Source organism: Lynx rufus, unplaced genomic scaffold (genome assembly GCF_022079265.1).
Source record: "Lynx rufus isolate CCGP_SWC_20201006 ecotype Redwood Valley unplaced genomic scaffold, mLynRuf1.p SCAF_1, whole genome shotgun sequence".
Lineage (NCBI taxonomy): Eukaryota > Metazoa > Chordata > Mammalia > Carnivora > Felidae > Lynx > Lynx rufus.
The window spans coordinates 238,741,417-238,767,501 of NW_025814823.1; the positions used below are offsets into that span (position 1 = coordinate 238,741,417).

At 62.5% G+C, this 26,085-nt stretch overlaps 1 protein-coding gene across 1 annotated transcript; it reads right to left on the bottom strand.

Annotated features, from left to right (window-relative positions):
* Positions 1–18,248: 18,248 nt before the first annotated feature.
* On the bottom strand, positions 18,249–25,646 carry NDUFS6 (NADH:ubiquinone oxidoreductase subunit S6). Its single transcript, XM_047094284.1, has 4 exons — positions 25,501–25,646; positions 24,727–24,780; positions 19,309–19,431; positions 18,249–18,427 (listed from the first exon to the last, which is right to left on the bottom strand). The coding sequence occupies exons 1-4, from the start codon at positions 25,630–25,632 to the stop codon at positions 18,359–18,361; spliced, it is 378 nt and encodes a 125-aa protein (XP_046950240.1). The 5' UTR covers positions 25,633–25,646; the 3' UTR covers positions 18,249–18,358.
* Between the last annotated feature and the right edge of the window lie 439 nt (positions 25,647–26,085).

The following is a 26,085-nucleotide window of genomic DNA, read 5'->3' on the forward strand; positions in this document are numbered from 1 at the left end:
ACCGGGCCACGTGGCTTGGAGCCAGCGAAGGCTACAGGGAAAGGCCACGCTCCACTTTGAGCGAATGTCTGGGTCCCGCTGCTGCTCCGAGTGTCCACCCGGCCCATCCATCGGCGCCTGAACTCAGGCCACACTGGAAAGGTGTCCAGGGTGGGGAAAGAAGCAGGCTGTCCCCACACAAGACAGGGGACTGTGCTCTGAGCCCCTCAGGCACGGCCTCTGTCTCTCCCCCCGTCGGCTCTGTTCAGGCAGTGCCCTTTCCTCGAGGCTCTGAGGGCCGGGCTCCCCTTCCGCTGACCCACCTGCCTGGCCTCAGCCCCGCTGGACGCCCTGGGCACCGCCTGCTCCCAGGCTCCAGCTTCTCCCAGACGCCAGGGCGGTGGACCGTCCTGCACTATGCACACCCGTCCCCGAGGAGGCCCCGTCACCCGGGGAAACCTGACTGGCTACCTCCCTCTGGAAAACCAGGCTGGGCTGGCTTTTTCTTCGGGCCAGGACCGGGATGCCTCCTGAGAACAGTGTCTAAGCTATGGCCTCCTGCTGCCAGTCGGCGGCTCACCCGCTGACACGGGAGGAGCGTTTCAATCAGGAAAGGAGCAGAGATTGGTGCGGGCAGGCCGGCCTGAGAGCAGGACGCATCAGTCACCCTCAGAGACCACCCTGCACGAGCCACCAGCCAGCCAGGGCACCCAAGTCCCAGAGATTCATAAATCGGTCGGTTCCTGCCCCGAGCCACTGATTCGGGGCCGTCTGTCACGCAGCGTCCTGGCGGAAAGGGGTAACTGACACACGGGCTCCGAGGACCCCTCCCTTTGCTGCGGAGAACGCCAGCTCAGCCGGTGCACCTGCAGGGAAGGGGGCTTCTCTGTGCCAGGAAGAAAGCTGCCAGCCGCAGGCACACAGAGCAGGGAAGCCCAGGCAGCGTCGCCCCACCCCTGCCCCGCCCCGCCCCCGCCCTGCTGGAAGAACAGGCTTCCCAGCCCTCACCTTGCACTCCACCGCTCCCCCTCTGTTCCATTCTGCAGCGGCATCCACACAGGACACAGACGTCGCCACAATCAGCAGAGTGTTCAGGTTTGCAGCTGAGTAACTGGGAACTTCCTACCAGACCCACGAAGTCACAGCTACAATGCTTTTGGGGAAATAAATCAAAACTTTTATTACACTAACATTTACACAGAATGAGTCAACTCACTGCTAACTGTTAGCCAGATTGGCACAACGCTGGAAACTCAGGAGGGGAGCCGGCTGAGGGCCCACGCGCATCCAAGGGTCCCGGGGTCGGCAGCCCCGCTCTGCTGGGGGGTGGGGGCCCCTCTGTCCTCAACTTGCTTCTCGTGTGGACTGTTAAGGAACCTCGTGGACGTGCCGAAACCCCACAGTCACTCTGTGCCTAGCCACCAGCCTTGGCCTGGTCGTGTTGTGTGGCGGCCACCGCGTGGTCGGAGCGCACCTGTCTCTTTGTGGAGCACACCTGTCTCCTGCGCGCTGCGGCTGGGACCGCTCCCTCTCCAGAGACTGACGAGGCACAAACTCGGTGAGAGAAGGCAGCCCCAACGCCTGGCTCCCAGGACCTGTAGCCAAGGATGCCAACACACTCTCCTCCGCGGCTTACTGAAATTGTTGTTTGCCACGCTGGGAGTTCAGATAGGTCACGTGAAAATATGTATGCATTCATTTAAAAATAAAAAATCGGGATGCCTGGGTGGCTCAGTCGGTTGAGCGTCCGACTTTGGCTCAGGTCATGACCTCACGGTTCGTGAGTTCGAGCCCCACGTCAGGTTCTGTGCTGACAGCTCGGGGCCTGGAGCCGCTTCAGAATCTGTGTCTCCCTCTCTCTCTGCCCCTCCCCTGCTCATTCTGTCTCAAAAATAAATAAACATTCAAAAAATTTTAAAAATAAAAACAAATCCATTACATGTTAACATAAGTATCATTTTTTATTAAAATTATTTTTCAAGAAAAATACTGAAAAGGGTGGCATCGTTTCACATTTTCCGAATTTCTCTAATGTCCCGCTCAGTAGCTGACAGCTGTGTGCTCCTGCATTCAGTCTGCAGTGAGAGAGAGTGTGCAAGCAGGAGGGGCAGAGAAAGAGGGAAAGAGAGAATCCAAGGCAGGCTCCACGCTGTCAGCACAGAGCCGGACTCGGGGCTCGAACTCACAAACCGGGAGATCACGACCTGAGCCGAAGTCAGACGCTCAACTGACTGAGCCACCCAGGCGCCCCTGTAAGGTGTGTTTTCATAGTATTTTCAGAACATGTGGATTATTCTTCTTTGATATTACACCGAAACTCAACAAGTACAGTTTCCTAAGCTTAGTCGTAAAATAAAATCTGGAATCCTATCCATAGGTTTTATCTGTTATGTTAAAATCCACTGGTCCAGCTCGTGCTTTGAATGCATCTTTTACCCACACATAATTCTGCAACAACCCGCGTGGGTCATCCACAAACTATCGAGTCGTTCAGCTAAATACGTCTTCCAGATGTCAACACGTTTTATTTTACAATAGAAGCAAATCATATTCATGAATGTCCCCATCAATCTCCTCATTAGTCTGTAAGTCCCGGGAGATGAGTTTTCCAAACTCCCGGTATTTGTCTGAAAGCCCGGGGCTTTGACAACGAGCAGTGTTCATGGTTCCCCCTGAATGGCAGTCTCACCTCATTTGGTTTTCAGACCAGGTCCCCCTCGCCACTGTCTGTTGGCCGTTTCCTCTAGGGAGACGGTGCCGCTCGAACACGGCCATGGGCCCGGCTCCCGGCTCGGCACGTCCCGGGGACCGCAACCCGGCACGGAGGGCGCGCCTGCGTGCTCCCGCGTGCCAGGTCCTCGGTCAGGGCCACTCGAGCTCGGCCGTGGCTGCGTGCCACGTGGACTCATCATGGGAGCTGGCACCTTTGTCAGGGTCTCCGGCGGCTGAGAGCGCCCGCCCGCCCGCAGAGCCGGCGCCTTCCCGGAGCATCGCGGCGTGGCACCGGGACCTCCCTGTCGCTGCGGACGTCAACGCCGCGAGAGAGCAAACAGCACCGACGCTGGGTGATGGTGGCCCCGGAGCCTGGGGGCCTGGGGCCTGTGCACGTGACCCGGTCCGGAAATAGGGTCTTGGCACGTGTGGCCAAGTTCAGACGAGCCCTGGACCCAGCGACTGTGTCTCCACAAGGGGAGGGAGTTTCAGACGTGCAGACAGAGCTCGAACGCGGTGGGAAGACCGAGGCGGGGGAGGTGCAGACGAGGCGCCTGCGAGTGAGGACGCCACAGACCATCAGGAACCAGCAGCCAGGTGCTGAGAGGGGCCTGGGACACGGTCCCCACCCCCAGGGGCTCCAGAAAGACCAGCCCTGCGGACCCCTCCCCCGACCCCCGCCCCCGGAACGGAGACAGAGTGGACCGCTGTGGCTCTCACCACCCAGTCTCGGGTGACATCTGCCTGTGAAGATGCTGGGAGCGCGGGGAGCACCCCTGGAGACCCGCGGCCGTGAGACGCTCCTCCCACCCGTCCCCGGAGACTCCGCCTCCCGCACTCAGGCCCGCGGGCTCTGGGGGCTTCGTGGTTCTGGTCGTCCGGGGGGGCTCCTGCAGCGGGGGCCGTTTGACCCGAGTGGGTCTAAGTCCTCATCACCCCGGACAGGGCGAACGTGTCACGCCGACGACCGCTCGCCGGGCTCCGGGGAGGGCCTGTGAGAAGGGCCACACCGACCAGTCGTGGACCCACATCCGACTACCTGGCTGCAGGGGCGGGGAGGGCCGTGCGAGGGGCTTCAGATTCTCCCCGTGTGTCCCCCACCGAAGGGTGAATTTCCCGCTTCCCCTGAACCAAAACGGAACGGGGCTTGGTGCCCCCGAGCACGCACTCGTGAGGTCACGGGGGAATCATTCGTTCGTTCCCTGACCCACCCGCGAGCACTCCCCTGCTCACTGGGGGACGGCGGTGGCTAAGAGCTCATTGCGTGCCGGAGGAAGACAGACAGCCGGAAGGTTCCCGGATGCCTGGGGACAGCAGGCTCCCACTCAGGCTCCTCCCGATGTCACTGCTGTGCTCCACCCCCACCACCCATAGCTTCTGTGCACAGGGCCCTGGGCCTGCCCTCCCCCTGGGCGCTGTTAACACAGGTTCCCCACACCCCAGCCCCACACCTGGCTGTCGGGGACCCCAGCACAGGGGTGTTGAGGGAGGGGCGGAGGGGCAGACAGAGGGGTGAGCCAAACGAAGGGCATTAAGGATTGACAAGTTTTGCATATCTCTGTCTATTTAGGATTTTAAAGGCAACTTGTGTGGAGTCCCCGCCCAAACACACGTTTTTCTTCTAATCTTGAGTGGTTTGTTTTATTTTCTCTCGTTCTCTGTCACTCTGTCTCTGTCCCTCTGTGTGTCACACGCACACACACGTGCACGCACACCACAGCCGCAGGGGCTCCGCCACAGGGCTCGGTCTTAATGCTGCAGCAGATTGAGTTTCAAGACTCCGAATCACCCTCGGAGCCACGTGAGGGAAACACGGGCTTACAAGGCAGTGGCCTCACAGGAAGGCCGCCTCACGAGCACGCGTGACTGGAGGGTCGCACTGGAGGGTCGCCCGGGAGGGGCTCCAAGCGTGGAGAGGAGTGTGCATCGATCACGCCCCTCTGTGGGACACAGCAATGCCCCCGCTGCCTCGGGAAGTCAACCCCAAATACCAGCAAGCACCCAGGCACTGCTGGGGCACAGGGGCAAGGAGCTCACACGCCTTCCGGCACCTTCCGGGGTGCTTCCCTGACTCTACCGCCCGCTCAGGGCCTGGGCCCTGGCCCTGGGACCCTTCAGCCACCGGCCCAGCATTCGGCAAGCTCAGCCAGAGGAGCGGATCCCAGAGAGCCTTCCGGAAGGTTTCGGGAGGCGGCTTGTTCTCGGGAGGCTGTCAGTGTCGGTGAGGAAGGCGATACGAAGGACGACATCATGGCGAGAAGACCCTTGTGGGGCTGCAATCGTGAGCTCACGGGGGCTGCGCGGGGAGGGGGGCGGGGGGCGAGGCCCCCTCCCCTCCCCCCACAGCGGGGTCACAGGGCTCAGCCACAAGCACACACCCGCCTCTCCACACAAAGGGTTCCCTTTGAGCTCTGCAGACCTGGCCCCAGAGCTAAGGTCACAGGCACGTCCGGGGCCAGGACCAGAACAAGAAAGGGCCCCTCGCCACGTTTAACGCCAAGAAGGCCCCGGCAGGGTGGTCACTATCCACAGGACCAGGACCCATGCGCCCAACAGCGATGCACGGAGAAAGTAATGAAAATACAGATGCACCGTTTTCATGAAGGTTCTCAGCCAAGGGGCGCCCGGGGGGCTCGGTCAGTTAAGTGTCCCACTCTTGATTTCAGCTCAGGTCATGATCTCCAGGTTGTGAGATCGAGCCCTGTACCAGGCTGACAGTGTGGACCTGCTCGGGATTCTCTCTCTCCCTCTCTCTGCCCCTCCCCACTCGTGTGTTGTCTCCCTCGCTCCCTCTCACTCACTCAGAATAAAGAAAAAAAAAATGTAAAAAAAAAAAAAAAAAAAGGTTTCCAGCCAAACGATAAGGGTGTCAGGACCGGAGCTTTATTTACCAAGGAACACAGACGGATTGGTAAAGCCAAGATACAAACCGAGGTGCTGGGCTGAAAGTCAAAACGTGGCACCCACAGTGAGCGCGGGGTCTGTCCAGGGGACTTCGCAGAAATGCTCTCGGCATCTGTTTGCTCCACGGAGGAAAACAGGGCCGAGCAGAGAACACCCTGCTTTCTGGCTGTGTTCCGGCCTTCAAAAACGATTCCTTGATCCCGCGACTAAAATGCTGTCGCTCTCCCGCAGGGCCCCAAGCAGGCGGACAGGACAGCGGAAGCCAGGAAGCACTGTGCGCAGGGCTGAGCCAGGTCCTGAACCCCACGGGAGCACTTCCCGCTGCTCGGAAGGGAAGTTTTGCCCCCACCCCATCACCCCAAATAGAACACCTTCCTCCAGGATCGTACAATCCCTCCAGGGCGGGTCTGGGGAGAAGTGACGCTGGAGAGACTTCTAGAACGGCCACGGACGTGAAGCTGAGCCTGAGCCACGCAGGGATGACGGGGATGCGGGACGAGCTCCAGCACGCTCGGCTCGTCCACCCGCGTCACGCCCACCCCCGCCTCTCGCCCGCAGGAGGAAGACCACGGCGGTCGCATGCCAACCACTGCCAGCAGGAAGCAGCGCGTCTGCACAGATTCATCCCCACAAACCACGGGGATAAAGCTGATGGGAAAAACTCGGCCTCTGGCCCCAAAAATGAGGGCTCACGTTTCAGCAAAGGCTCAGAAAAGAGCACAGAGGCCGACAGTACGCAGGGGCGTCCCTCTGCGGGAACCGGACAGGGGACCTGTCGGTGCCCGCTCCTTCCGCCAGCGTCCTCGTGCTCCCTCCCCCTCCCGCGACGCCCGCCCCCGCCCGGGGTTGTCCGCCGGCTCCCCGGCCCCGGCAGGAGGCCGCGGACACGCACGAATCCGCGAGGTGCCCGCTCGCAGGCCTGGGGCGGCCCTGATGCGGGACCTCAGTCCAGGGGGGAGGACGGTCGGGGAGAGGCCGTGAGTCTCGGCTGGCGCAGCGCTATCCTCACAGGACCAGGGAGGGAAAGGCCTGCGTCCGGAGCCCCCACGCCCAGCGAACACGTCCCGCAGACACGGGCGCGGACCCTGAGACGGTCGTCGGGACGCGGAGCTCGAAGCGACCCCGAGGGAGGCGCAGGCGTTCCGGGCCCACGTCCGGAGTAGCAAATGCAGAACCTCCTGGCTGTGGACCGTGCCGGCCACCGGCGGGGCTGACGTGTGGAAGCAAATCCACCGGCGGGAGCAGAGGGGGGATGGCTGGATCCCCCGGGGCTGCCCCACGTGCTCGCGGTGTCGCGCAGACGAGCGCGTCGTGTAATTCCCAGGGGAGCCGCAAAAGGCGCGAAACGGTAGACGCGAAACAGGTGACAGACGAGAATAAAAGGGGACCATAAAGTCCTTGACTGACAGCAGGCTGGCCGCGAAAGCGGCACCCAGGCTCAGAGACCAGGTGAGCCGAACAGCAGCACACAGCGAGACGGCGAGGCCGGCCGGGTCAGAGGGCGCCACGTGCCGTGAGAGCGAGCCCTCCAGCGAGGAGGGGACCAGACACCATGGGACAAGCGTGTGAGTGGATCGTAGGAACGTAAGTCTCGTGACTTACGTACAGCGGGGGACGTGGAAACGCATCCAGGCGGCGCGCGGCTGGCCAGGCTGAGCCCCAGGGCCAAGTGCACCCAGACCACGTCCCGGGGGGAGAGGACCCCCGAGGGGGGCTGCCCTCAACACGCCCGCTCAGCTGGGGGCGGGGCCCCCACACCTGTTCCAGCCCCAGGACCCCTACTCAGGGGAGCTCGTCCGGCCCCGGCACACGCCAGAGCCCAGAGCGGCCGGAATCGGGACTGGGGGCACAGAGCCCGCCCACCGCCTCCCCTTCCCCTGGCCCCCCCCGGGAGGTCTCGCAAGGCCCCTCGAGGAGCGCCCGCCCCACATGTCTCGGGCTCCGTGCACAGCGACGCTAACACAGGTGCCTCCCCCCGGACTCCCCCGTCAGGAGGTCCCTCCCCGCACCTCGGCCCGCTGGCCTGAGGCGGAAGAGGGCAGCTCACAGAATCCACGCACGGTCCCGACACCCCCCCACCCCCGGCGCCACCACGGCTGGCTCTAGCTCTCTACTATCTTCACTGCGGTGACAGAGAGGGGATCTCGGCCGGCCGTGGAGCGACCCCCTCAGGGCCCGGTTCTCAGGACCCTCACTCCAGGGCGTGTCTGGGGGCCCCGAGTCTCCGGTGGGAGGTGAACTGCCCACCCGCCACCCCGGGACAGGTAGAGGCTGTGACCTAGTTCTTGCCGTCTGGGGACACAGTCACAAAATACCCGACTGTCCTTCAGTCCCAGGCGGGCTCGGCAGGACTGGCCTCCATCACCACAGGCAGGCAGCACGTGGCCACCAGAGGGCCAGAAAGGCCCAGAAGGCGAGGAGGGGCTGCCAGGGTCTCGGGGCAGGGTGGGAGGGGCTAAGTTCAGGCGGGAAGAACCCCCTGTGTGCAAAAGCACACGGGAGTGAGGCGGGAGGTCTTCGTGGAGGCCAAGAGCAAAGGCGGAACAGGACACGGGGGCCCTTGGAGGGCTTGGAAGGGTCGAGAAGGGGGCATCCCAATGGAGGACACGAAGCCATGGCCCCGGGTGCATGGTGGCCCCCGAACCATCCAGGCTGCTGTCACACAGGGAGGCTCCCTGGGAGCAGAAGGAGCCTGCACAATCTCCACCCTCTGACCCCGCAGCTCCACGGAGCCTAAGCTGGGCCGTCGAGGCGGGGGACACACGTCCCCACCCAACGGAACCGGCACCTGTACGCGGGCTGAGAACCGTGTGAGTCTCCAGACGAGCCCCAAAGTGAAATAATCCAGAGCGGAAGCCGGCGTGTCCCCAGAACTCGGGCAGGGCCACAGCTGGCCTCGCCTCCCTCCCCCTTCCCTGGCCTTCTCTGGGGTGGCCGTGCTTCTGACAAGCTCCCAAAACGTCTCCCGGACTGCAAAAGTGCCCCGAGCGTTACGATCGAATCACTGCCTGCAGAGGGAGTCCACCACGTCTAACTCTGACAGCGCTAATTTTATTGCTGGGGTGACTCCTGTGGCCCCGTCGGGACATCTAACCTCACTGGCCCCCCACGTGCAGATCCGGCACGGTCCCCACCGCCTGCAGACAGCGTGCAAAGGTACTGCGGCCCGTCCCTCCGCTGGCCGGCGCTGGGTTCCCCTCATCCATGCCTGCAGGGCACGGACCGCTGCGCCCGCCGCTGGCCTCTGAGCTTCCAGACGCGGCCGAGCGCGCACAACTTCCCTAAAAGGAGGTTTCTACGGTCCGTGTGCCTGAGATGAGGACATAAGGCAACTTTCACGACTGGCCACTGGCAAACCGGGGCTGGAGCCAGCTCCGCCCCACTGCAGAGCCAAGCGTTACCCCGGGGCCGCGTCTCCTTAGGGGCCTGGTCTCTGATAGCGCCTGGGCTGGCCTCCCTGCCTGGTCACACAGGTGGATGTCCAGCGGGCAGTGGATATTCGGGCCACGAGCCACGTGTGCCGAGTGTTCCTGGACCAGGGACCGCCCTGTCGTACCTGTGCCAGTTGCTGGAGTCCTTGCTCACGCGGGCAGCTAGGAGGCCACGGACGCTCCGTGTGACCCACCCACGGGGAGGGACGTTCCTGTCCGTGGGCTCACTGCCCTCAGGGGGTCCCCGTGATGGTGGGCGTCCCCGCCAGGCCGAGAACAGGCTCTCTCCGCTGGAGTCTCTAAATCACGAGAATGTCAGAAATCCCCAAAGAGAAAGGTCAAACCAGGAAAACACAATTATTACAAAACGGGAGAAGGAATTTACTGTGTGTGAATAGTCCCAGAACCCGACGTCAGCCATTCAAGGCGCTTTTCCGAACTGGGTCCGCCAGCTTTCCTCTCTTCTGCTGTATTTCCCGAGGCCGACTGGGGGACAGGACGGTCCCCGTAGCAGATCGTCTACATACACGTTAAGTTGTTAAAAGACTCCTGATCCGTATTTTATGCGACTTGGTGCATTTGGAGAGTGACCAGCTGAGAGGTAATTGGGTTAGACGTTAACTTTTTAAATTATAAATAACTGCACAGAAACGAAATTTAAAATCTCCCCGCGTCTAATAAATTAGTACCGTAATAGTGATACTGGCCTCTGAGGAGTCGAGTGCGTTCAGCGAGCACAGGGGGCAGCCCGGCGGTGTCCCGGGTCAGTAGTCACGCCTGGAACAGGGACCCAGACCGTCCCTCGGAGCAGACACTTGGGCGAAACCGTGCACAAATGCACCGATGGTCAGGCTCACCAGCCCAAGAGGGTCCGTCCTCGTTCCGGGGGCTCCTGGCCGATCACCCCCAGGCCAGGAGGCCACCTAAGACGTGCCCCCGCGTGGGAGGCTGTGCCCGCTGCACGCCCTCTCGTGGCCGCAGAGCCGGGAGGCTGGGCAGGGGGCTGCTCCCCCGGGGCCCCACACACCCGCCTGCGAGCCTGCGGGCCAGCGAAGCTGCAGGTCCGGCCAGATGGCCTCCGGGCAGGGTGTCCCAGCTGAGGGACACTCAGGGGAGGGAGCTCCTGCGGGTCGGTGGCCTTCAGGCGTCCTGTCCACCAGACGGAGCCAGGACTCCGCGGGACTGGTCTCCCAAAGGTCCCTTCCCTTTCCCGCCGCGGGTTTGGGCGGCGACATCACACCTCGCGGTCGGGGCCTCCCGGCCACAGCTGGGTCAGGTGTCAGCTCCAAGGGCGGCCCCACTGAGACCGGCGGCCAGGGCTGCGCACCACTGCCCTCTGCTGGGCAGGCCGGGCAGGGCTAGCGGTGCCCACGCTGAGCGTGCCCCCGCCCGGGTCGCCGCCCCTGCACCTGCCTTTCCGGGAAAGCGCTGTCCGCATTCCTCCCTGCTTCTAGTCCAGATCCCGGTGCCGGACGTGTTCGCCACGGCTTGGCTGGGGAAGGTGGGCGCCTCAAACGGGCGAGGCCCGGGAAGCGTGTGCACCCAGCCCCCCGCGTGACCTCCATCAGCGCCCTTCGTGACCCCAGGGAAATTCCTTCCTCCACTCAACCCAGGGGCCCTTGCTGGCTTTTCCATCCTTTCTCCATCCTCTCTAAAAATCTTAACCGCAAACGTTTTCTTTCTAAATTTTATTATTTTTTTAATTTTTTGTAAGTTTATTTTTTAAAAAAAATTTTTTAACGTTTATTTATTTTTGAGACAGAGCATGAACGGGGGAGGATCAGAGAGAGAGGGAGACACAGAATCTGAAACAGGCTCCAGGCTCTGAGCCATCAGTACAGAGCCCGATGCGGGGCTCGAACCCACGGACCGCGAGATCAGGACCTGAGCCGAAGTCGGACGCTTAACCGACTGAGCCACCCAGGCACCCCAAGTTTGTTTATTTTTGAGACAGCGTGCGAGCAGGGGAGGGGCAGAGAGAGAGGGAGAGACGTGGAATCGGAAGCAGGCCCCAGGCTCCGAGCTGTCAGCACAGAGCCCGACGCGGGGCTCGAACTCACGAACCGTGAGATCAGGACCTGAGCCGAGGTCGGACGCTCAACCGACTGAGCCACCCAGGCCCCCCTATTTTATTTTATCTTTTAACCAAATTTTGTTACCACAAAACTAACACGTGTTTCAAGTACACTCTCAGGCGGCTCAGCGTACTGCACACTGTTTCAGCGCACAGCCTCTCAGGGGACGGAAGGCAGGGTGGCCGCGATGTGGGTCCAGGAAAAACCTGAAAAAAATCCCTCAGCGTCTAAGAAAACGCAGTTGTTCGACTCTGGATTCCCCCACTTGTGAGCCACGGAAGGAGAGGATGTGAAGACGGACTCCCGTCTGCTTCTGCGCCCCCACAGCGGCCAGGGAAGGAGCCCCGAGATCCGAGCCCTCCCCCCATCTGCCCCTCCGCTGACCACCTGCCTGGCTGAAGTCGGGCGTTCCTCCCGCAGGGGGCCTTTCCTCACCCCCACCCACATCGCGTCACTCGGCATCCTTCCTCTTCCCAGTCCTTCCCCACCCGTGTGTCCCTGAAACACCTCCGGTGGCCCCTGCCCCCTCCCCTGGACTCGAGGGCGGCGGCAGTGCCCCAGGAGCGCCCACCTGGCTGAGCACAGGGGAGTCGGCCGCTCGGACCTCAAAGTCAAGCCCAGCCTGGCGCACCTGCTCCCTGGTGCTCGCGCTTACTGTGGGCGGGGTGCTCGGCCTCCACACCCCACCCAGCACCGATCCCCTAAGGAGGGACAGGGGCAGCAAACCCCAAAGGAGTCGGGGTGCGCCGGCCCCCACGGCAGGTTCCCAGGCGGAGGCTGGCCGTCCCGCACCGGCCTCCAGCGCGACACGGCCATCTGAGGTCTGCTGGGCGTGCAAAGTCTCCTGGGCCTCTGTCCCGTGCCCCCGGGCCGCTGTGAGCAAGACCCACCCCCGTGTGACACTGTCTGTCGACCGGCCGGCCTGGGAGGCACCTTCGTTCCCACACGGCGTCCTCCGCTGGTCGACAGTAAGCACGGCCATTTCACGTGACACGATGCCCATCTCCCGCGGCGGCTTCCCCAGCATTCGTCCCCCGTCCGACACCCGCCAGCCGCGGTGTCTGGACCAAAGTGGAAAGTGATGATGAGCCTTGTCTGGGCCACCCGCTCTGGAGCGACACGGGCTCTCCCCCTCCCTCCTGGTCTGGGGTCATTATGGATTTCTTGGAGAAAACTCAAATTAGGTGGGACAGAGGTTCGCTCTGGCCAAAGAACCAGAGGCTAAAGCCGATCCCTGCGCGCGGTCAGCTGGGGTGCGCGTTTCCCCTGGTACTCGGGGCTGGTTTGCTGGGTCCGGGCAGCCGCAGCCCCGGAACCCAAGGCCACGCACACAGTCACGTCTGACCGCCGCCGCCCCCCGGCAAAATCGCGCTCTCCGTTTCTGAACTGTCCCTTTGCTCTTGCAGACACGACTAGAGAGTGGGCACCCGAACTTTGGGCCACCTCTTCCTGTGCGGCTCACCAGGACTGCGGCAGAATTCACCATCAGCGGCTCCGGGGCCGGGCTCCCTCCCTGGGGGGGCGCCGAGGGCACAGGGGTCAGCGGGCGGCCGCACTGAAGCGGGCAGGCGTGGAGGTCTCCAGAGGGCGGCGCAGGCCCTGGTGAACGGAGCCCAGAGCGAGAAGCCGGCACCCAGCGCCTCTCAGGGGAGGGGGTGCCGGTGCCCGTGAAAGGTGATGCAGGGAAGCGTGGCTGGGCTGGCAGGGAGCCGTGGACGAACCGGCACGTGCCTCGGCAGCCGCCTTCTGCCTGCATCAGCTCGGCTCAGGTGGGAGCCCCTGCACGGCCACGGGTGGCTGGGCTCCACGGGACGTAGAAGGAAGCCACCTGCTGCAGCATGTGACCGTGTGGCCCCCAGCGGCCGCCTCGCCCCCGACAGCCCGCCTCCCTTCTCGGCCTTCACCCCAGGAAGTGTGCAGGCTCACCGGCCTTGTCCGTTGCTTTATTGGCCGTTAGTGACCGTGACTGGACACGGAAGGGCACCGACGGCTGGAGGGCCCTCAGCTACAGCCAGCCGGGCCCTCGTGCTCACAGGCCATGCCCTCCGGGACTGCCGGGTGGGAACTCTGCACGAGAAGGCGGAAGGTGGAACCCACGGAGCTCGAGGCCACAGGGATGAGAAGTGCGCCTTCCCAACGTGCACCCCTGGGCCCGACCGTGGGGGTGCTGGCCCTCCGGCCCGTCCTGGCCCCCAGGCCTTCGCCTCTAACTCTGAGTGACCCGGCCTGTGCGCTGGCCACCACTGGGCGACACACTGCCCCGTGGAGGGCCACGAACACCTGCTGAGAGGAGGCAGGAGGCTGGGAGCAGGGACGGCCGCCGTGCCCAGAGCGGGTGCCACCCCCCGTGAGGGGGGCGCCTCGCGGGAGGTCCCGTGTGAGCGTCCAGTGTTGGTCTGTGAGCTGGCAGCTGGCGCCTCCATCAGGCCGGCGTGGAGAGGAAGCATGCTTGAACTTCCTCCCTGTGGCCACGGCCACTGGGCGCAGGGGCCCCCGGGGGTGGGCACCAGGAGGCCAAGGGCCCAGGCTGGGTGGTACCTACACGGAGGTGCTTCCCGGGGGAGCAGCACGGCCCGGGTGCACACGCTGACAAGCAAGACGGCTCTCGGACCTCGGGGCCAGGCCGTCCACCTTGCCTCCCCCGGCACGGCACCCCAGGCCAGCAGCGCCAGTCCCGGGTGTGCGTGTCCTTCCCCGCAGGAGATGGCGTGGTCCTCTGCTTCTGGGAGCCTGGGGCCCACGTGCCGTCCCTACTCCTCCCACTACGTGCCGCGCTGGGCGCTGCACCCACAGCAGAGGTCGAGGACTCTGAGAGGGGCGTGGCAGACCAGCTGGGCCACTGGCCCAGGGGACCCGCAGACCAGCTGCCGAGCTCCCGGGTCTTCCCTTCGCCTCGCAGGCCCCAGACACGGGCAGAAGGGGCTCTGGAAGCCAAAGCCTGCGGACAAACGCCAAGGCCCGTGCCCTCCAGCCAGAGAACCAGCCGAGGAGGCGGACGGCGGCACAGCGAAGCGCCACGGTTGTCGCGGGGCCCACCCCCGCGCCACGCAGCGCAGGCCACGGCGGAACCAGCCTGCCACCGGCCGGGCACCACCACCAAACCCTGCTGGGGCCGCCGGGGCGGGAGGGGAGGGGAGCCATCGTCAGCCCGCACCAGCTCTGGAACTCTAAACCTGTTCCAGGAACCCATGGGGCTGGGGCGGGGGGGGGGGGGGGGGGTGGTGTCAGGGAAGGGAAACCAGAAATAGCAACGGAACAAAAGCAAACCCAAAAGAGGCAGACGTGAGCCCTAACTTTTCAATAACTACGTTCCGTGCAAACGGTCTAAATACATCAATTAAGAGACAGGTTGGCAGAGCGGACTCACAAAACCCTGCGCTGCCCACGAGAACCTTGCTTCAAACAGGAAGCAGGCGGTTGCAGGAGGAAGGAGGGAGAAGCATCGCCCAAACTTGAATCAAGGAAGACAGGAGCGGCCACGGGACGCAGGCTGTGCAGACATCAGGGCGGAGGAAGGAGCCAGCGTGTCCGGGGGCCCTGCACCACGTCTGCTTCACAGGCGACGTCTCCCGGAGTGGGGAGGACCTGTCACATGGGCCCTTGGGGCCAGGGAGCTGCCCCAGACCTGGGGCCTGGGGTTGGTTCGTGTTTCTTAGACAAGCAGGAAGCTCAGGGCTGTCTGTCCATCCAGCTCAACCTGAGAAGCACCGGGGTCCTGAGCCACAACCACAGGCAGCGACAGGCCAACACCCCTTACCTGGAACCATGCACGTGGCCTCTGTCCCCGGTCTCTGCCGTCCCCTGAACACAGGGACACCGGCTGCAAAGCGGCGTATCCCGGTGGCCATCCTGGCCTGCAAAGGACAGCTATCTCTGAGAAGCAGGGACCCCTCACAGCCCACGGAGAGCACGCCCCCTGGGAACAGACCCGGGAGCCCCCAGCACAGCTCTGAACGGCCAGGCTCCCCGCTCAGTGCTCTGCTGGGCCGGTCCAGAAGCCTCGCCTCCTCTCCTACAGACCAGCGTCCACCCTGCTGGCTGCGTGGCCCAGCCCCTGCCTTGGCCTGAATCCGCTCCAGGGAGAAACCTTCCACTCCACACCGCACGTGCTCCCGCTACCACTGGCCACGCGAGCCGGGTCTGCTTTTCTACAGGGAGGGGTGTCTAAGGTACCCCCAGATCGGCGTACTTCCGTCCCGGGCGGTGCTGGGAACTGTGCTCGGGCAGGACGCGACAGGGGCGGTGCGGCAGGCGTGTTTGCAGAAGGGGTCTCGCACCTACACCTGCATCGCCTCGCGAGGGCCACCCGCCCCACCAGTAACGCCACCCGCCCCCGACCGCAGGCAGGCAGGCTTCGCGGGGTGACCACGCCACCGGACATTGCCCGTAAACAGTTTATGCGCTTGCCTGCGGACAACCGGTCATTTCGATACGTTTCCCCCTTCGTCAAAGCCCAGTACTCGTCAGGTTTACTTCTCCTCTCGGGTCCCGAAGAGGAAAGCTAGCGTAGGTGGCCGAGTCGGGGGGCGCAGGGCTGGGCTGGGCACGGACCCCCCCCCCCTCCCCGAGGGCGTGGGCGGTCAGGAGAGGCTCCCTCGGCTTCCCACCTGCACTACAGGGGGCAGCCTGGCCCCGGAGGCCCGCTGGGGGCAGGGGCGGCCCCACGAGGCGCACACACAGCACTGTCACCGGACTCACTCACGGCACGCATCAGGAAGTGGCTCTCAGGGCTGGGAGGAGGGGGCTGCCCTCAGGCTGGGACCTCCACTGCTCCTCGGTGCCTCTGGTCCCGCTCGAGAAACACGCATCTGGCTGTTCCGACTTTAGTGGGTTTTCGTTTGCTTCCTCTGGCTCCAGAAATACGTATTTTCATTTTTATGTCTCAAGGTTAACTGGGAGACAGAATGTTGCGTTTTCACCTTACGCAAACTTGTCAAACGTGTGTGTTTATGCAGAAAACGTTCTCATAAAGGGAAGGCGAACCCCCTCTTCTCCCGTGGCTCCTTGCCAGGACACGCCGTCCCTCTGGGCACACGCCCAGACTCTCGGGGTGCGGTCTGCCCTGACGCCAGGTGGGAGGAGCATGTACCCCGCTCCCACGTTCCCTGGGGGGGACGTGTCCCCCAAACCCTCATCCACCGAGTGGAACAACAGGCCTTATTTAGAAACCCGGTCTTCGCAGGGGTCACTGGTGAAGACGAGGTCATAGTGGAGCAGGGCCCCTGCCGATGACCGTGCTCAGACAGGACACTCAGGGGCAGGACGGAGGGAAGAGGGGCGAGGCAGAGAGGGGCGATGGCCTGCGAGCCCAGAAGCCACAGGGAGCCCGGAGGAGGCTTGGCTGTGCCTTCGGAGGGCGGGCGCCGGGGCCCTGGGGCCATCCCATTCCAGACTTCTGGCCGCGGTCCTGGGTTTCGAGCCCCCAGTTTGCAGTAGCCTTTCCTCCCTGGATGCCCCGGTGTCCGTGGCACCCACCTACTCGTCCTCGGGAGGTCCCCAACCCCGCGGTGGGAGGGAGTCCCCAGCACATCCCGCCGGAGAGCCAGGCGACTGCCACACACAGACACACTGGGTCACCAGCCCCTTCCCGGCATGCTCGGCCCAGGAGGACCCCTACCTGGCCAGGCAGGGGACAGGGGACAGGGGCTCAGGGCTGACATCATCCAGAAACCCCCCACCTGCCCCACATACTCCCGTGGATGACATCACCGGGGCCCCCCACGCCCCCCCACTCCGCCTGATGACATCACCCAGGCCACGCGTCCCGTGCTCTGCGTGAGGCTGTCACCCAACTCCACACCCGTGCTTCACACGATGACGTCACTCAAGCACACCCGCCTCTGCGTGAGGTCACGGGACCCCGCACCCCTGGCCTTCACGGGGATGACAATCTCACCCAGGTCCCTGAACCTCTGCATGGTGATGCCACCTGCCCCCCGCCACTGCTCTGCGCGATGGCATCATCGGGCCCCCCCACCCCCATGCTCTATGTACGGACACCCTCCGACCCCCACCCATGCCCCACCCCACGCAGCCAGCCAGCTGTAGTCGGACAGTCCCTGAGGTTACTAGACACAGGCAGCGTGGTTTCCCTCACATGTGCATCCTCCCACTCCCCTTCCCCTGCCCCAGGGCCTCAGGGTCCCTTGGCCCCTTCCCCCCACCCCGCCCCTCCTCCGACACTTGCCCGGAGGCCCACCCTCTTGTGTGGCTCCGGCCAAGGAGTTTCATGAGGACCCACTGTGCGCTCCCAGGTGGCGCCTTCCCTTGCCGGAGACGGGGTCCAGGAGGGCCTCTGCGAGTTCTCCACATGCCGTGGGGGACGACCTTGTGCACAGGACTCCTGACTGCTCTAGGCCAGTGACACTACTCCCGTGTCCAGCTTCCAGGACTGAAAACCGAGGCGCCCTGTGCGAACCTCTGCACTGGGTGATCTATTCCTTCTTCCTGACGCCCTAACCGTTTCCTTTCCTCTGGTCCCTAAAGGCTCGGGCTTCAGTGCTTTGTGATCAGAACACGCCCCGCTGTCCTTTCTCACGGGTCCCCCTGGGATGCGGGGGCCCCGTGGTCTGTGGGTTTCCTTCCTTCCTTCCTGGTTTAGTCAGGGCCTCACCTTCCATCTGCGTCAGGAGCATCCTCCGGGACCCCACGGACCACAGGTCAGAGCCCACGGGGGCTGCACCCAGCCTCCTTCCCCTCCCCGCTAAAGTCCTGTTACTTCTGTGTTACCTCACACCCATTCCTCTTTTCATTACACGGATTGCCTTGAATTTGGCCCGTAGGTGACCGTACCTTCCGAAGATGCTTAGTTCCCGGGCTTTAAGAGTCTATATTTCACCCTAAAGATGAGGACACAATGAAGCGCAGGCGCAGGGGAGTGGCAGGGAGAGCACACGTTTCCAGTCAGAGGGTGGAGGCCTGAACCCAGCACCGGCCCCTGTGGGAGCTCCTAAGCCTGACGAACCTCCAATTCGTCCGCAAAATCGGAGAAGCCCTTCTCCCTCCCGCCCCTCGGCCACACGGTGCAGTCACCCAGATCGCAGGAGATGCCGCGAGGCCCCCCGCGCGCCCGGAGGAGGACCCTGCCCTTCCAGGTGGGTGCTTGTTCCCAAGTCCTCTCTGAAAGCAGCACGCGTGCGGCTCGCCGTCCTGGGTCACAACGCCCTTTATTCAGCCGGCAGCGCCCCGTGACAGCACCGGGCTCTTGGCTGCTGCGTGTTAATGCGGAGACGCCCGCGCGTGCACAGCTTGGCCACGCTAATGGTGATGCTGCTGTCTGAACTGCAGTCCACAATAGCCGCACGTCCCAGTTTTGGTTTCCTTGTCCTGAAAAGATTCAAGAGGAGAGATCTCATGTTTCCACATTCTACTCCAAGTGTAAACACTGAGACACCAGACACGGACCTGAATTACAGCCTCACCTAGAGACGGCGGAAAAGCTCTGAGGTCGCTACGGGACCAAGAACCATGGTGGCACCGGGGGCCCAGGTCTCCTACACCCTGACTCGCTGCAGCCGGGGCAGCGGACTGAACCCCAGCTCAGCACCTACGCCAGAACCTGTGGTCCTCTCGAAGGAGCACCGCAGGGAGCAGGGATGGGCACAGCGGCCGCCTGGGGCCTTAGCTCGATGCCCATCTGCCCTCCCGGCCCGGGACGGCCGAGCTCTGGCCCTGAGCACAGAACTCAACGGACGGGAGCGTGTGGGGTGCCGAGCAGAGGCCCACCCGCGCACCCCCGGACCGGGGTCCGGTCCGGGCGCACGCCGGCCCCTAGCGGACGGGACAGCGGGGCACTGCTGACCCCCTTCCCCTCATGACGCCACAGCAGCTGAGCCCCAGCCCCTGGTCGCCTTCTCCGCTAACGGCCCTGCGTCTCATCTTCCCTAAGGCTCTGCGCACTCATCCACGTGCACAGGGGCCGAAACGACGGTCCCAGGAAGACAGAGTAGGCGCGTGGAAGGAGAGTGGACAGTCGGCGCTGGCCACACTAAGTACTTCACACAGCACCTCACGGCGCGTCCCAGCGCGAGACGATGCATCCCAAGGCGTGAAGGCGCGTCCCGGGGGACAGGTGCCCTTCACGGGGTCCCTGCGGCAGGGTCCACGGGCAGATCGAGCGGGAAGGTGGGCGGTCGGGGTCGGCACCGCGACGGCCACTCTCAACAGGGCACCTCGGACTAGGAGAGCAAGGACAGGGGACACGGTACCAGGTTTATGTACACTTTCGGGTGGCCGAGAGCCCCCCCGCCGCCGTCACACGCGACCACCCGACTGTCAGCTCCACTCACGGGCTGCTCAGCTATCAAATCGATGGCAAAGTTTTCATTCACCTGGAACAAGAGGAAAAGAAAAATTCGTAGAGCCAAAAACAACAGCTTCATAATTTCATGCAATCCAAGTTTATGTGGACAGTGCCCCCAGGCCCCCAGGCCCCCAGGTCCAGCCAGCACGGGCACAGTCGCACACGAGTGTCTGAGTGCTTCCTGTGGATACAATTTCAAACGTACAGAAACAGTGCAAGAATCTGAATACAAACCCCTCTCACTTCTCTCACTTGCCAGAACCTGGATTCCAGACCGTTAACAACTGCCCGGTGGGCTTTGTCCCAGGCTCCCCTCCCCGCACCAGCCACCCACTGGGACAGGTCAGGAAGAGCCATGGGAGGGATTGTCCCCAGCAGCACCCTGCTGTCACAGAGGAGAGGAATATTGCCCCCAGAGGGCAGCCGGCCTGGGGAAACACCCAACTGGGGACAGCCGGGCAGGGGAGGGAGGAGAGGGCAGGGGAGGGAATCCAAGGGACAATGGCACTCACGGTAAGTGCAGGCACCAAAACACACTAGGCTCAAGTCTGTGACTTTACAGACTTTAAAAATTCAGTAAGCGCCTTACTAGAGATAAAAACCCATAAACAAAAGCAGAGAACCGATTTCTTCCACCTTCCTCAGGCCGCCCAAAGTTTCTTTTCACGCAGGTCCTCGGGCTACCGGGACGCAAGAGAAGGCGACCCTCGGCCCGCCCCCCACCCCCACCCCCACCCCAGGGAACCTGCATCTCAAGGCTGGAAGCGCCCCACACAGGAACCTCGCCATGAAGAGACCAGGAGTCGGACCTGACCCCGCCCCCGTTAGACACTCACAGAACAGAGGCACAAACACCTCTAAGGACCACAGTCAGGAAGACCCAGCTGCGGGTGACCCCACAGGAGAAAATGACCCGGGTCTTTTGACAAGTGAGCTCCAAGGACACAAATGGACAGATAGGAGGGGGCGCGGGGTTGGGGGGGGGAGCAACACATAAAGTTAAAAGAAACTGAGACACGTCAGCAGTGCGCAGAGCTTAGGCTCCAAGATACAAACGTAAAATGAATTTCTAGTAACGGGACACTCCGAGCGCACTTGCCACCCCCTGGACGCTTCAAGGACTCACTGGAACCTCACTCACGGGAAGTGGTGCTGCAGTCACGTCGGCGTCTCCGGCACACACGTGCGTCCCGATGAACCCGACGTCACGGAGCGACGCGACGTCACGACCCGCTCGGCCGGCCGGCGCTGGCGGGCCGCGGGGCGCTGCCGGACCAGAGCGGAAGCCGGCGCGGCCGCTGGAAGCTGCTGAATCGGAGCGGCCGGGCTCACGGGACCAGGGGGCCGTGGCACGCTCCCTCCGCGTTGAAACGGCCACTCGAACGACCGGCTCGGCACCTCACGGCTCTGACGAGGAGCCACGGCGGCAAAATTCGGACGCGGGCCGGGGGCCCGCCTGGCTCGCACGTGATTCGCAGCGAGCCCGCCCGCCGCTCGGGGCCGCCCGGTGGGCGCCACGCAGACAAAGCCTGGAGGGCCGGGCAGGCCGCACGCGTGGGGCATCAGCGTCGGTGTCCAGGGAAAGGGCTGAAGCCGGGACCACACGGTCCCTGGCGAGCCCACGGCCCGGTGAGGGAGCCGACTCCGGTGTCCTGCCGCGGTGGGCCGGCCGTGCCAGGGGCCGCAGCCTCCTCTCCCGGAGGGCCTCCCTCGGGAGGTCCCTGCCCCCGCTCGCCCTCCTCTCTGACGCCGTCGTCCGCAGCCATCGGGACCCCGCTCTCCCCGTCGGCGGCAGGTGTGGACCCCGCTCAGGCCGACAAGGAGCAGCTCGCTGGACGGCACCTCCAGATCCGGCATCGTCCACCCACCCAGGCAGGGAAACAGCGGCGCGGCCACACGTGGAAGGTCACCCGCGCCCGGAGGCTGAGGGCCACGTGACCGAGGCGCACGGGAGCCGAACGCCGTCAGCGGAGGAACATCGCGCGTCCCCAACAGATGCCCCAGGAGACAAGACAGGAAGTGCGAGGCCGCACGGAGCACACACCGCCCGGCGACTTCGCGACCCGCTCGCCCCATCCGCCTCAGTTCTGACGTGTCACTACGGGCTAGAAGTGCGCGCTGGGTCAGTCCCGGTGACCAGGCCCTGCGGGTCCCCACCCCGTGTGCCCAGAGCCCCGCCTACCGCCTCAGTGAAGGTAAGGAAACAAAGGTTAGGCACCATCTTTACCAATACGGGGGGTGGGGCCTCTGAATCCGGGGTGATAAACCCAGGAGTAGGTCAGAAAGGCACAACTGACCTCAGATTCTCCGGAGCCAGCTGACTCCGTCCAGAGGACGCGGGACCCAGAGCGGCCCGGCCCCTTGCTCTCCCAGGCACCTCACCAGACCTGACGCCCCAAATCCACGGGATGGGGACATTTTGGAAAAGTTTAGTTATTTCTTAAAAAGCTTTACGGTTACAGACCCTGACTTTGTAAGACTTTTCCTCCAACTTCTATTTCCAGAAACACAGTAGGAAGTTACTGGGAAGTACGGCTACGTTTGAGCCAACACACCAGGTGCGCGGGGAGGCCAGGCAGCGCGGACGCGGGATACGGACGCGCTGGGTGTGGACGCGCTGTCCTACCAGCGCTCTGAGCTCGGCGCCCTGTGGACGGCACTGCCGCTCCCGATGCCGGCACCTTACGGCGGGCTGCGGAGGGAGGGATGTCGTGCTCACTCACCTCTGCTGCAGACAGAGCCACACGCCCCACAAATAAAGCCTCGTGCTGTAAAACAGTATGGTGTCTACCTAAGTGACAAACGTGTCACAAAGGGCACACTAACAAACCCCCAGGTCCCATCACGGCAGTCAGACAGACCACCATCTCCCGCGGGAAGGGCGGCTGACACCGGAGACTGACACAGGACTGCCCCCGTCACTCAGCTCCCCGTCACTCAGTAGGTGACCCTGACCTACCGTGATGAACGTCTCGTTCCCAGGACTCAGGCCAACCGCAGGAATACATACACTGAGCCGCAGAGGAAGCAGGGCCCAGTCCCAGCGCCAGAGCGCGCCCAGCTGCCGACCCTGTTCCCACGGGCACGGCCAGGAGCGTCCCCAGCCCTTCCAAGGGACGAACAGAGAAATGCCACGGCGCCCCGCATGCTTCACCTCAGCTGTGAGCACACGCTGTGTCACAAGCCATAAACCGATGGCTGGACACCTGTCCTATACGCGTCACTAGTGTAACAAACATGGAACTACCTTGTTATGTGCCTCTTGGTCAACCGACTTGGGCACAAACATGTTTAGGTCCAAATACCTAGTGAGCTGTTTGTATTTTTTAGCAGCAACAGTTCCTAGGGAAAGTGCAGCTCAAAGACACAACACAAAACACGGGACCACACGAGACAGTATTAATGTGTACAAAAAGGAATCGCAGCCTAGTTGAGCAACCAGTGTCCTGCAGGGCGTTAACCGTGTTCATGGAGAGCTACAGATTTAAAGCAAAGTAAAAGCCCCAATCCAATTATTTAGAATATCGACTGTTTTCATACTAATACCAACATTTATACCCAGCTAAACGTACGTGCACACACACACGTATATAATTTTCAGGTCAAAATAAAAACTCAAGTTTTCATCCAAATTAAAAAGGAAGCTACATTTGGAGAAAATGCTCAAAAACGCCCCTTAAGACTTTTGGACAGCGGTGTCCGCGGGTGCTTTGGGGTGACACAGGTTCAGGGGCCACTCAGCCAGTGCCAGGAGGGCGAGCTCAGACACGCGAAGCAGGACCCGGCACAGGGCTGCAGAGCCACAAGCCGCGAGGCTCAGCGCCCAGGGCCAGCAGTGTCTGGACCCTGCAGTTTAGGAACTCAGTTTCAAGGGTTTTCCTCTGGGTCCGGGGGGTAAACATACGGACAGGCCATGCCCCCCACCCCAGGAAGCCAAAGGCCCGTAGACCCCATTCACCCCACTGTCAAGACAGAGAGGATATACCTGGGAAGGGAAATGTTTCAGAAGAGCCACGCCTATGAATGCGGCCCCCAGCTGTGTTGGCTTCTTCCAGAAGGAAGGAAAGCGGGAGCAGATGCCTACTCACCGCTTACAAACACACTGTGCACCTTTACAACGTGAAGATGTGCCCCTGGGCCCTCACGATCTCAGCCAGGAAAAGGCCACGCACACACGGAGCTGGGAGAGGGGTGCAGACCTGGGGGAAGCTCACAGAGTGAGGCGACACCTTCAGCACTGCCCCGTTCCCACTTTACTCGCTTCGCCAACTCTGATTTTGTTTGTTCAGTTTCAATTTTAGGTTGCTTCCCTGATGCAACCCCTCTGCCGCCACCGCCCCCTACCCTCCCCCACCACCCCCCACCCCCGCCCCTCCGGCCCTGGCAATCAGAAGCCAGAGGCCACACAGTTTCCAGCAGAGAGGAGCTTGTGACAGACCCAGGTGCTTGCCGGAACATCAGAAGAGCTGAGGTAGGGGGCCGGGGGCCAGGCCACAGGGACGACCCCCAAGCTTCAGGACCCATGCATTCCCCACAGGGCACCAAACTCCGCCTCCTCCACCTGCCCCACCAGGCCCACAAAGCAGGAATGGAAGTAGAAATGTAGACGCTAAGAGCGGACAATGTAACCAAGATCAGCGGGGAAGGGAACACGATTTAGGGACAACTGAGGAGCAAGGAGAAGGTTGACTGAGGGAAGGACGGACTCAGGGCGACCGTGGAAAACAAATGGACTCAGAAGTGGAAAACTGCCCAACCAACATGCACGGAGACTGGGGAGCTGGCAGCGCGGGTGAGGAACCAGGACGCGAACAGGCCCCTGCGGGCAGGCTCCACCGTCAGCCCTGTCTCCAGCGGTTGCACGGTGGGTGAGCCGTCAGACCCACGCGGGGAAGGACAACCCTCGTGCTGGTTTCAGCGTGTGCATGTCCGTCCCTGTGAGAACACAGTCTGGTCTGTCTGGCAGTAAATATGACAAGCGTACTGCAAAGAGTGACCAAAAGAGTAATTTTTAAAAGCTGCTGTGACTTCCTTTAATCTGAAGATCTCAGGAGTATAAGACACAGAAATGGAGGGGGTAAAAAAGATCACTCCCATTTATACAGAAACCGAGAGACACAAGATGTCACTTTACAATGGGGGGGGGAGGGGAACAAAACAAATACAGGCACATTTAGCATTTCAAAGACAGGCAAACTTCCACAGCCTCCAGGGTGCCCCCCGCAGTTTGAGAATTTAAGTCCAGAGATTAACTTTTATTTCCTGTTGGTTACATAAAGGTTTTACCAAAGCCTACCTCTCTTTCACTAGACGTTTGGCTTACCTCTTTCTGGCGACCTACAAATCGGATTTTCCTGTAGTCTTTATCATCATAAGCCTGAAAAAAAAAAAAAAGACCTTATATGATCTTCACAGCCTGATCCGGGAAGAAGTCACTTCATACCAAGAGTAAACATTACAGGAAAGTGTTTTTTCTTAACATTCTGGCCACTCGTGACCAACTTCGCGACCAGGGACATTCTCCAGCGAGATACCGAAGGTGAGACGGGACAACAATCGGAATCGGAAGGTAGCGAGGTGCGGTCTGAAAGAGCAGAGACCAATTCGGGCAGAGGAGGGGCACCCCCAATTTTCTTTCACCTCTGGCCGACATCGGATAAAAGTGTCGGCTAGGGGACTCCTTAATAACACAGGTACCTCGCTCACTTTTCCGCCTTCTGTTTTAGACTACAGCGGCCCCTCGGCTTGTTAAAATGTACGGCCTAGCACCGCGGACACGACAGGAAGCGCACGCGGGCCCCGACGGTCAGCCTGTCCACAGGGACGGGCCTGATGCTGGAGCTGGCGACGCTCGGAGGACGAGAGCCCACCCTGACTGCAGAAGCACGGCGGCGGCCGTGGGGGTGGGGCGGCTTCCGTCTCGTCGGTCAGAGCGTGGGACCCCCGCACACCCCCACCCTAATGTGAACGGTGGCCGGCCCGGGACTCGGCCTGCGAGACCCTGCCCACCGGCCGGCGCGTCCCCCGGCCGCAGGGGGTGGGGACCGGAGGAAAGGGAAGCCGAGATGGAGGGCGTCCTCCACGCCGCGGCGGTTACCTGGCCGGTGTGCGTAATCTTCTCCCCGGTCGGTGAAGTCCGCACCCCTAGACACCTGGCGCCACGGGGCAGGCTCAGCGCCGCCGGACCGCTCCGGCCCAGCAGCCGGCAGAAGGTGACCGCCGCCGCCATCTTTGCGGGCTGACCCCTGACCCGGCGCACCGACGCGCTGACGCGTGCGCACGGCTTCCGCAGGGAGGGGCGCTTGCTGCGGCAACTTACGCTGGGGGCGGGGACGCGCAAGCGCAATGCGCTCGGGCGAGTGCCGCCCCGCAGGTGCAACGGTGGGGCCGAGGCTCAGTACGGAAAAGGCGGGAAAATTTGTGCGCAACCTGAGCATTTATCGACTGCTGAGTGGCCCTCCTGCCAGGGCTAGGGCAGAGCAGGATGGAAAATGAAAGGGCACTCTTCACATTCGATGACAATTGATAATCATGGGAGGAGGTTACGTATCGAATGTTTCTATTGGCGAAGGGTCCTTGCATTGAGTAAACTGTATGTACATTCACGTTGCGCAGCGCGCATTTCTGTGTGGGCGCGGGGACAGCAGAAATTGGGATTTCTGCAGCAGAACTCCAGTGAAGC

Bases quoted from the DNA above. Each gene is read 5' to 3' on its own strand.
- NDUFS6 (XM_047094284.1), bottom strand. From the start codon at position 25,632: ATGGCGGCGGCGGTCACCTTCTGCCGGCTGCTGGGCCGGAGCGGTCCG. The intron at 24,781-25,500 runs GTAACCGCCGCG...TTTTTTTTTCAG, and splicing joins AGATTACGCACACCGGCCAG to GCTTATGATGATAAAGACTA. The intron at 19,432-24,726 runs GTAAGCCAAACG...CTCTTGTTCCAG, and splicing joins TTGTAGGTCGCCAGAAAGAG to GTGAATGAAAACTTTGCCAT.